At 31.1% G+C, this 11978-nt stretch overlaps 1 protein-coding gene and 1 pseudogene across 3 annotated transcripts in view; both read left to right on the top strand.

Annotated features, from left to right (window-relative positions):
* Positions 1 to 8563, top strand: part of Cdh10 (cadherin 10) — a 172586-nt gene extending 164023 nt beyond the window's left edge. Inside the window, exons 10-12 of one of the 3 annotated variants that reach the window (XM_019207452.2) lie at positions 834 to 942; positions 3705 to 3956; positions 7612 to 8563. In XM_019207452.2, coding sequence (XP_019062997.1) covers positions 834 to 942; positions 3705 to 3956; positions 7612 to 8096 — 846 coding nt within the window. In that variant the 3' untranslated portion in view covers positions 8097 to 8563. Of the gene's footprint in view, positions 1 to 833; positions 943 to 3704; positions 3957 to 7605 lie in introns of all 3 variants that reach the window. The other 2 variants (XM_010623791.2, XM_019207454.2) reach the window with 2 other exon arrangements.
* On the top strand, positions 4026 to 4155 carry LOC117285568 (annotated as a pseudogene).
* Positions 8564 to 11978: the final 3415 nt, after the last annotated feature.

Genomic DNA, 11978 nt, shown 5'->3' with positions numbered 1-11978 from the left:
TAAAATATATGTGTGTGTGTGATCATTTGTAGCCCTCTTAAAACTTAAAGTTTTACAAAAATAGAGGTGTTTTGATATACATAAATTAATAAATATAATCTCTATTCAAAGTGTACCTATTTGATATACTATTATATATACCACATGCGTTTGTATAATAATCATATAATACAGCCAAACGTTTTCTGATTATGAATAATATTAAATTATTTACTTTGCTCCTAGTTAACTAACATATTATCTAGTGCCTTATAAATCAGGGCTGATCCTTATAAAATAACTGTTCCTCCATGCCATGTATGTATTCCATTTAAAAATTACAACTTGAGTGAAAGTGCAATGAAGTAAATCATCTTAAAGTAGTGGTATATAATGTTTAAGACTTTTTATTTAACAACAATATAAAATATTACACATAAATGCCCTGTTATCTTAAGAATTTTTCCGATTATTTTGGGGGAGGAACAAACTCAAAATAATTTCCTTAGTTTTCCAAAATTAAATGTACTCCAGATCAGTGTTTAAATTTACATGATAAAACTACTTACATCATATAATATATTTGAATTTATAAAACTTCAAAGAATTGAATGCATTACCATTTATCATTTTAAGGCTAAAGGCAATATTCAGAAGAGATGTAAAGATGAGAGGTATAGGGAGAGAGTGACATCATTAAAATAATCATAAATGAATTAAAGGTTCATGCACAAGGAATAAAATTGATGGGATCTTAAAATTATACAATAAGATTAAGATGTTAAAATTGCATGCTACAAAGAACATTATGCTTGAGGAAATTTGATCATTACATAACCTTCTCTTTTCTGCAGCTAATACAGACTATAAGTGCTGTAGACAAAGATGACCCTTTAGGTGGACAAAAGTTTTTCTTCAGTTTAGCTGCTGTCAATCCAAACTTCACGGTACAGGATAATGAAGGTAAATTGTAGAAATTTTGCACTGTTATTTAAAATGACATTTATGGAAAACTTCCCCTTTAGTAAGCATTAAAATATATGTAATATAAATTTATTGATTCAAGTTGTGAAATTTTGTATTCCTCAGATACTGAATGATATATCACAATGATGTCTTAACTATATATACTATTTTTAATTCAAAATAATTAATGAGTTATGGAGATTTGCATGTATGGTAAAAATTGAGTGTTGAAATTATTAGAAAGAGTAATCAATTTCTGTAACAAAAAGGTAGAAATATGAATAGAGAAATGAAAGACTCAGACTACTATGCAGTCTTCAATTACATTTAACAACAGTAGATTCATTTGAACCATTTTGGCATAAAATAAGACAGGAAAAAATGAGGAGCCAGAGTGGGCTGTGGTAATATTCAGGGCAGAGGCATTGTTACCATGACATACTGTGCTGCTGTAAGATACACATTTTACGATGCCGAAATTATATTTCTTGTATGTTCCAAAAGTTAAAAATATATTTTAGAAAGATATGAAAATGATTAAGACTTAAAATTTTAACAGTATTTTTCCTTGATAAATACATACATTGGAATTCTTTTAATATAAACAGAAGTACATCTTTAGTTATCTTTTCTACTTATTAACATTTGATTTTAAATGTATTGCCTCAGAGTGTTTGTTAAAAGGTACATTTGTTTTAGCATACTTGCAGATGTGTATAGTTTTAAACAGAGTTAATAACTGCAGGGCCATATCCACAATTCTTTACTCACAATGTGTGGCAAATGTTGGCAGAGCCAAGCTCTATATAACTTCTTGGTTGTTTAAGTCCTGGAAAGTAGTTTAAGACAGTAAATATTGTCCCATTGTCACAACTATTAGAGGTATACCATCTAGTGTAGCCTTTGTACAAATCAGTCGAAAATATAATATCTACTGAAGTGTTTTTATTTATTCCAAATATCTTAACTATTCATGTGTTCCATGACTCTGTGAAACGAAGTTTAATGAAACTGTGAAAAAATTGGCAAGGTCAAATTATAGAGTGTGAAGTTGATCCTGAATTTGAGGGAAACAGCATCCTGGATTTTAATTTGCAGGGCTTGGCAAACAAACTTTGGAATTTAGATTGGCTTTGTCCTTAGTACTGAATTTACAATGTTGAACTGACAGTACTGAATTGATAATACAGTACCTGCTTCTTGTTGTAATTTTAATTTGCTTTCCGTTCATATGAAATTGAGCACTGGATGTGAAAAAGTAACATAAACTTGAAACAGTATTGTCTTACCACAGCATTTCAAAGTTACCAGAGAAACCACTGAAGACTAACCTTAATTAATTTTTGACAAATATTATCATTTCATTATACTAGGAAAAGTTCTTGATTCTATATAAGTTATTCAGAGCGGGAAAGAAACACATGTGAATATAAATGTTGATATCTTACTGCACAGAATACCATTAAAGTCTGATGGAATATTTAATCTAATCCTGTGTAAATGTACTTTTCTATGTTTTGGGGTGATGTCTTAAAGGTATTACGCTGAAACTGATATCTCCTTAATATTACTGTTGTTGTATTTTTCATCTTAAATACCTGTAATAATAGGGCATAATACCTTTTTAAAAATGTTTCTTGTTTCTTTATTAGGTCAAACATTGTACCATGACTTTATAATATTTAATAAAATAATTTGAATATAGTGATTAATTTAAAGTAAAAAATCATTTTCCTCAATGGATGAAATGTTTATAAATTAAGATCCATATGTTTACAAAGAGATAATTTGAAAACTGTCCATAGACACACTAATTTTGATCTTAGCATAGGATTCAGAATGACAAAAAACGCACCAAAATTCAGCTTGACAGACAATGCTTTAAAATTTGCTCAACTGTACTTTATTTTGCTAGCTACTTCCCTAGCTTATGTAGTTAACTGATACAGTTAACTTCTCACTAATAATTTAGGAGATGACATTTTTTTTTCAAACACTATCCCTCCAAGGCATTGTCACTTTGTTTTGTTTTGATTTTTTTGTCTTTTTTATTTAATTTAGCAAATGACTATGTTCCCTATATTGTCATTTTAAATAGCCTTGTAGTGCCTACTAAGCAAGATTAAATTCTTTGTATAAACAAACAAGATGGAAGGTGTTATAATCAGTGTCTGTAAAAGTATTTGTTACTTACAGGTAGAACAATTTTGAACCCCCAAATACTGTCCCAGTTATCAGGTCAAGAAAAGAAAAACACTAGGTAGTTGAATATTATATTTTATTAAATCCTTACATCTTTCTGGAAATTTATTATGTACTCCACAAAAATTATACCTGGTCTTCCTGTCTTCCACTTGTACTTTAAAATATATACATACTTTAAGTTTCAAATTTATTTTAGTCAACAGAACTCAATATTCAAAAGGTTAATTTTTCTTACTGGTGGTTATATATTGGAATAATGCAGAATGCATATTATATACACAATCATATTTTCTTCGTGCATATTGGACATATATTAGATAATTATTTGAAAATGTATAAACAATCCATAATATTAGAGTGTCATGTAATTTAGCTTACCTAATTGCATTGTATATACTGAACAGTAAGATTTATAGCAGTTTTATATTTTATAGAAAGAATTTTTATTTTCATGCCGTGGCTACAAGTAGAAGACACATTTACTGTTCAAGCTATTGGCAATATTTCAAAATTCATTCGACTATCCATTTAAAATATTTTAAAATTCATTTTAGACAACACAGCCAGAATTTTGACCAGAAAGAATGGCTTCAACCGACATGAGATAAGTACCTATCTCCTGCCTGTGGTGATCTCAGACAACGACTACCCGATCCAGAGCAGCACGGGCACGCTGACCATCAGAGTGTGCGCCTGCGACAGCCAGGGCAACATGCAGTCCTGCAGTGCCGAGGCCTTGCTGCTTCCCGCTGGCCTCAGCACCGGGGCACTGGTCGCTATTCTCCTCTGCATCATTATCCTGCTGGGTAAGGAAGGACCTTAAAGGCGTGAGAGCTTCCAACAAGGAAAGATCGCTATTAAAATATTTCCCACATAGTTTTGCGCAGTGGCAGTATCGTAGCCAATGGGGTTTATCCGAGGCGCAATTACTGCTAATTAAAATACTTCCCACAACTAACGCTCAAACTTGTACATATAAATTAAATATGGAACATTGCTTATAATAAGATATTTTAACCAATCAGAATATGCCAGCAAATGTAAGGAGATTTTTGTGATAGCAGTCATGAGATTTTATTTATTGGATGTGAATTCTTTCACTGCAATACATTAAGTGAAGGAAAACCAAGAGTGAGCACTGAATGGCTTTGGGGAGGATGAAAGGTACAGAATCGCAATTCCTTTTACTTCTGGTGAATACTGTGATAGTCTTAAGTATTCTCTGAAGCTTAGGTCTAGGGAGAAAATGAAAGAGAGACAATTCAATTTCCAGTTACCCATTTATTATATGCCTGGTCAATTACGGATCTCCTTAGGGTATAAAAGCATACTGTATGTCATTGAGTCTCTCTGAACTATGTGCCAGTCTCTTATTCAAGAGTACAGTAGGAGTTGGACAAATTGGAGGAGTATGATAGAATTCAGCTTCGACTCGGAAACTTAGACATTAGCAGACCTCAATAACAGTAAACAAACACCAATAAGTCTTAAATTAACAGTTATTGAGAGAAGAACAACGCAAAACTTGCCAGAATAGAAGTGTTTACTACTAGCATCCCTGTACTCAACTATTGTCAAATTTTCACACTTACAAGATAAAGTTAAATGAAATATTTTCACCTCCATTTCAGTACTTGAAAAATAAATTTTAGTGATATTCATGATTCTATAAAGAGCAAATCATATGGAGTTAGGGCGCGCAACAATAATGATGTATTAAATATACTTCGTAGTATATTTAATTTGGTTAAAGCAACTAAATGAAGGATTTGATTTTTCTACAATTTGACATCATCCAAACACTAGTTTTGTACTTAAATAAGTAGAAGTTAGATTATTCGTACAAGATCTGGATGAAAAGTTCAGTTTTATTTTATACATGGCTTTCATTTTTGCAGTAGTGGGAATCCAATCCAGGAGTGCTGTACCTCTGAGTTACATCTCCAGCCCTTTTAAAATATTTATTTACTTATTTGAAATACAGCTTTTTAAAATCTCCTAGGTTGGTCTGGAACTTGTGCTCCCCCATTTCAGCCTCCCAAGTAGCTGAGGATACAGGAAAGCACCATCTTTCGTGGCTACTTTAGAATTTCATGGAATTCAGGAAGTGAGAATGCACATTCAATAATATACATTTTATATTTTATTGCTATGGAAAATGGGATAGAACAAACCTTTCTGGTGTATAGCAAAGAATAATAAACATGATTACATTTAACAGAATATGAGAAAATTAGTAAACGTTTATTTTTGTGATTTGGCTTGCTGATAATAAGAAAATGAAAGGAAGCTCATAAACTTGCTTTACAGTAATTGAGTGGAAAAATACAAATACATATAATGTATTTTCAAAACATATATTTTAATGATATTTAAATTTCAATCTATGTAAAATACATTTTATCTTAATATTTTATATTAAAGTCATTTTGTTGAAATACATATTAAAAATGAAAATGCCCAGTAAAATTACATTCCTACTAGCAGACATTTATTAAATGTTTATTGTACATCAAACATTGTAATTATCACTTAACTGAAAAAAACTTTTTTCATTTTACAAACGAATGGATGTGGCATGTAAGGTAATTAACTGCAGTTTATACATAATGAAACTACAAGTTAGAAATATTTAAAACATTTTAAAGGCTACACACTTCTGAGTGTTTGAGCCCAAGCACTTTTCTGTGAGTTCTTGTCTTTACAGGTTTGGAATGATATCTAAGGATTATATCCATCTTTTTTTTTTCAGTAGGCCTGGATGAAAACCTCACTGTCTTATATCTTCACTGAAACAATATTAAAGTAGCTCTTTATCTGATTTGCTTGTACTCCAAATAATTACACTTGATTTGATAATCTGGAGAAAACTGCTTTTTAACTGCTCTGGAATTAAAAATCAGATTAAATTTACTTTCTGGTTGCATTAGTGTAAAACTATTGTTGTCAGCATCCCTGTGACACTAACCAAAAAATATTAACACATTCCCAGAGGCGGGGAAATTAGCTTGAACTCCAAGTCCATCATAGTAACGTTTTACTATTTTCCTTTCTAAACCTTGTTTTCTCCTGGAATTCTTACGTTGATATTAAACTGAAGTTAGTTTTCATATCTTTATATCCTGCAACTTTGACTTTGCACTAATACATGAATTTGGGCAAGACAAAATTACATTTTCTCAAAAATTTGAAAAATAAACTTTTTTTAACTTTATCACAACTTTTTTTTATCACTCTGAGGTAAAGAACACTTGCAGTGAATTCAAATTTCATCATTTTAGCAGTAGAAACATCCTTTGCTTTTGTTGCCAAAAAAAAAAGAAGACAGCAGCTTGAGCATTTGATATTATTTTTTAAAGCTCATTATTATAGCTTGCTATTTTGATTCCCATTTCCTTTCAATATTTGTCCTTAAAGAGGCTAAATATAGATACGCAAGGTAAGATTTCTTTTCCCATCTAATTGAATTCGTTTTCCAAATCATTTTAAAGGATTAGGACGAAAGTGTTTGGATAATGGTGGAATGGGTGTGTGAAACTAAAGCAATGAGGTGAATTTAATTTTAACTTTTTTCTATTGTTTATGTTATTCCCACTTTTATGGCAATTAACATTATTTTAAGATTTTAGACTTACTATTTTTTTCATGGAAATGGTGAAATGTCTTTTCTGAGAAATATAATTTCTTCTTGTGGATCTATATTTCTTTAAGAGGCATTTAGATCAGTTTTGCAATGGTTTTTGGGTTGATTCATTGTAGTTGGATGAATGTAGTCTTTGCTGTTTTATGGGCTAATAATTTAGGGGATATATATATATATGTTCAAGGAAAGATTATAAATCTAAAACCCGTGTAATGTGTAAATAACTTGGTTATTTTCTAAACAGTATGTCTTCTTTAATAAAGTAAAAACTATGTAAATAATCACAGAGTTATTACCATTCCTTCATATCTAGTGGGAAATATTGATTTCTAATGTTTTTTTTGTTTTTGTTTTTGTTTTTTGGTACCGGGGATTGAACTCGGGTCCTTGTGCTTGCAAGCCAGTTGATTTCTAATATTAAGGATGTAAAAAATGTGGGCATATTTCATCCCTTCTTGTCTTACTTGAAGCTGAGTTCAATTTGTCTATATATAATATTTTAGGTCACTGTTCCCAAATATCAGTCTTTTATACAGTCAGAAACTGAGTTTAAAGAGTGCTCAGAAAAAGAGATAAAACGTGTAACTGTATTTGAGAACTATTTCGCATTACTTTAAAAATAAATCAGAAACCTTTCTCTTTAACACCGCCAACCTGGCTAAAGCCTTCTCCCCACACCACTCCCAAATGCTGAAATTGTGAAGTAATCTTCAATATTAATTTATCGTGAAAACTTTAAATATCTTACACTCCTTTTGTATTGCGCTATAGTTTGCATAGATTGCTAATGTACCTTCTTGTCTCCTTTCAAGTTATAGTAGTACTGTTTGCAGCTCTGAAAAGACAGCGGAAGAAAGAGCCTCTGATCTTATCTAAAGAAGATATTAGAGACAACATTGTGAGCTATAATGATGAAGGTGGCGGAGAGGAGGACACACAGGCCTTTGATATCGGCACCCTGAGGAATCCTGCAGCTATTGAGGAAAAAAAGCTCCGCCGAGATATCATTCCTGAAACGCTATTTATACCCCGGAGGACGCCTACGGCGCCCGATAACACGGACGTCCGGGATTTCATTAACGAGAGGCTCAAGGAGCACGACCTGGACCCGACAGCGCCCCCCTACGACTCACTTGCAACCTACGCCTACGAAGGAAACGATTCTATTGCCGAGTCTTTGAGTTCATTAGAATCAGGTACTACTGAAGGAGACCAAAACTACGATTACCTCCGGGAATGGGGCCCTCGGTTTAATAAGCTAGCAGAGATGTATGGTGGTGGGGAAAGCGACAAAGACTCTTAACCTGGGATATAGTCTCTGTTTAACACGAGAAAGCAACTCTATGGACCCTGTCTCCACAGTATTTGATATTCAGAGGAAATTTCCTGCCACTCAGCACAATTTTTTTTTCCCCATTTACTTCTTAATTTGATTAATTAAATTAATTCTCTGTAGGATGTCTCATGGAATACAAACATTTTATTTAATCACTTCCAAGAGCCAAAGCTATGGAAATTCAGTGTTGTCCATTTTAGCAAATAAAAGATAATTACAGAAACATGAGCAGGATAGTTCTCCCTTAAGCAACCTCACAGACAAACCGCTTCTTTTAGATATATGTCCTGCCCTTGCAAATGAAGCTTTTAAAAAGGTAAAGAAAATTTAAGGTATATCCTGTTCTGTACATTAAATTTTACAAGTATGTACATGTGGTGTTAGTAAGTGTGATATGAAACCTGGTATTACAAACGTTTGTGCAATTTCATTTCATCAAATTATATCTGCTAATGTTTTATATTTATATTTTTGTATTTATTTTTTAAAAAATAAAGCAGTTTTTACAACTACTTTGTCTCCAGCTTGTTTTTTCCCCCCATAGGAAGAAAAACTATCTCCATGAACTAAATATCTTGGTTCAAAATTGTATTAAATACAGGTAAGAAGACAAAGTCATTGTAATTTATGCTGAAGTTTTTAACCAAAATAATATAACTTAGGTAAGAATAATTTTCACTGAGTTTTGTTATGCTCTGATATATGAAAAACTTCATAACAAAAGTATTGTTCTAAAAGCATTTAAAATGTATCATTCAAAAACTTTAAAGCATTTTCATTTTTGTGCTAAAGATACCAGCAATGTAGCAATTTTGTTTTGTTCATATTCACTAAAGTAATATCTAAAAGAATATTTGTATGACATTTGTGCTATTGAGGCTTACAGGCAATAATAGTTCAGACATCTCAGACTGAAATAATCTTTGAATGGAAAATATTTACCTCCCATGGTGACTTTGAAAATGCTTAGCGATGCCAGTAATAATACTGAATATTCCACTATATACTGCATGGCAATTACGTCAACTTTCTCAAAATGCATTACACATTTATGTGTAACAAAGTCTGTTTCTTCAGTCAGTGAATGATTGAAAAGAAAGCAAAAAGAAAAAATTTAAATTATAAATATCTACCAGTCAAGTATCCAAAGTTGCTGAGAATGATGGAGGTTATCAGCCATGAACTGGTTTCTCGAGTTTCACATGATTTATTTATAAATGAAATACTTTATTGGACCAAGAGAAAGAAGTCATACCCCACACTGAGAATACTAAAAGCAATACCAAAGATTTGTTCATTAATTAGTTAAAATACTATGCTTTTGGAGTAAGGCAGTAAGCAGTGTTGACATATCTTTAATGCAGAATTATTTCAGTCTTCCTCAAATTGTTTTTCTAATATCCAGGTTGAAAGAGTCCATGTAACTCTGAGCAAAAATACCTTTTTTTAAAAACAGTAGTTTAATTATTAAAGAGAGAATTCCCTATGGCCTCATTAATATTATGGTCAGATTGTAAAAATAAGAACACATCACACTACATAATTTTGGTTTTTCGCTAGTCCAAGACCCACTATTGTATTGCTGTCAACAAGACAAAGTTTAAGAGGCATACAAAGATTACTCATATGGTTGAACAAAAGAAAAATCCTAAATATCATAGAAAGAGTATGCATTAAAAATAAAGTGGATTGACAATAGAAAAGATGAATATATATCTTATGCACATTTCATATGATTAAAAATATAATCAATTTTAAAATTTTCAGAAGTAGTTATTTTCATTTATATTAGACATTAATTAAAATTCTTATATAAAGGCTTTTAATTGTCCTTGTTCAGATTTTAAAATGACATTAACTTGCTCTCTCATTTACTTTGTTATTCATTCCTGTTAATAGGGATCATACCAGTGATCTCTAGCATAATCCAAAAAGGTTTCCAAGTATTCTCTCTAACGAGATTGATCAGCGGGCTTCATTTTCAATATAAAAGCCTATGTTGTACAGAAATTATTCTGTAATATACATTTTATTATTTATTGATATTGAAGGTGGTATGTTAAAGATCAGATTTCATGGTAGCTCTGAAATTCAAGATGTATGCCTATCATAAATAACCTGTTTAAATTCTCTTAGTAACCCCTCTCCCAGAATTGTGTTTATCCTAAGGAATGCCCAATATATAAAATATTCTATGTCCAAAATTTGTTTTATGTGGAGATTGGAACAAAATGTCTCTCCGTTTCATATTATTGATTTCGCCGCACCGATGTGGGGTTTTCATTTATTCATCCATTTATGTCTTCATTCATCAAGTTTTTATTGAGCATATATAATAAAAATCAAGGAATGTTCTAAGCTTTAGAGTTGTAATAAATCATATATACTTATTTTATATAAGCGTGTAATTTTTCTATTAATTTAAATGAAAATATGGTATAAGAATTTTTTAAAAATTCTGAATTTAAAATAACTAGCATTTACTATTATTAACAGAAAATTTAAAAAGTATTCTGTCCTCCTGAATCATTATTTAAGTTTTCATATAAGTGAAAAAAATGATTTATATATCGTGTGATGAGTACAAATAGTGACTAAACTCTCACTGGTTCTACTTTCAAAAAAAAGTCAGACTATTTATACAATCATAAATTCGTGTTCATAAGGTGAGAGTTCTCTTTATACACATGAAAATGTTACATAGCTGTAATAATTGCAGAAATTTATCATTTGATTCATACACATAAACTGTAATTAGCTAGATAGATAGGGTCTTTAAAATAAAACAGCTTTACCATTTAGGATTAAGGATATTTCCTTTTCTTATTTCAATTATCAGCATGTCTTTCTTTCTGAGTATAATTTATATGTGCCTTTTGCACACACATGTGCATATCAACACTAGGACAGACTGATTGCATTAAGCAGCCAAGGACATAATTCACATGTTGTATAGTTAAAAATACACATAAACTCAGTCATATACTTACAAATTCTTTAATAAATTTCAGGTAAACATTCATGTTTAACAAGAAAATATGCAATTTCCCATATTTTCTTATGCTTTGCAAATCCTTTTGTTCATATAGGGTGGGATAATGGGGTAATCTTTGTATTCATTCAGAAGTCCTTCATTTGTCCTGATCCAGTTACTCTGTAGGCTTGTTTGAAAGCTGAATGAGATAAATCCATAAGTTTTCCAATTTTTAAAACTATAACCAGGGACACAAAAGACTGACTAAATTACAACCTTGCCTTTAGGCAATTATGTATAACAAATGTTACATATATGTTCAAAAATAATCAGACAGTATACCAGATGGAACTTGAGCAATAAAACTAGTGGAAATTTTGTGATATCCTTTAATTAAGGGACTATACATTTTTGCTTCCTCTATTCCCTTGGTACACAATACCTGTTACATGGTAGTCAGGATACAATACTAAATATTATTTCTAGTCATTATCAAGCTAAAGCTCGGATTGAAGGCTTCTTTATTAAATTCTACTGTCTTTCTTAACTATCATTTTTTATTGTAGAATATTTCAAATAAATAGACTTTTATATGCTGTCATTCTTTCCAATTTAATTAATTAACATCGCTGAGGACCAGTTTTTTGCCACATATTTAAGGAGATTATCTTTAAACATTATATTAAATGCTCATGTGTTCATATTATCAGAGTGTGCACTATAAATAAATTAATTGAGTCACTAAAAGTACCCTCCTTGTATTTTCCATTTGGACAACGGTCAATGCAGCACTCTTGAATGTCATTTCTTCCCAAAAGTGTACTTTTGTCTAAAACCCCAGATAGTCTCCTTTAGAAAAAAAAAAAAAAAAAAAA

This window comes from Fukomys damarensis, unplaced genomic scaffold, assembly GCF_012274545.1.
Source record: "Fukomys damarensis isolate Sample0158 unplaced genomic scaffold, DMR_v1.0_HiC HiC_scaffold_1, whole genome shotgun sequence".
Classification (NCBI taxonomy): Eukaryota; Metazoa; Chordata; class Mammalia; order Rodentia; family Bathyergidae; genus Fukomys; species Fukomys damarensis.
This window is presented reverse-complemented; position numbering and strand designations above follow the sequence as displayed.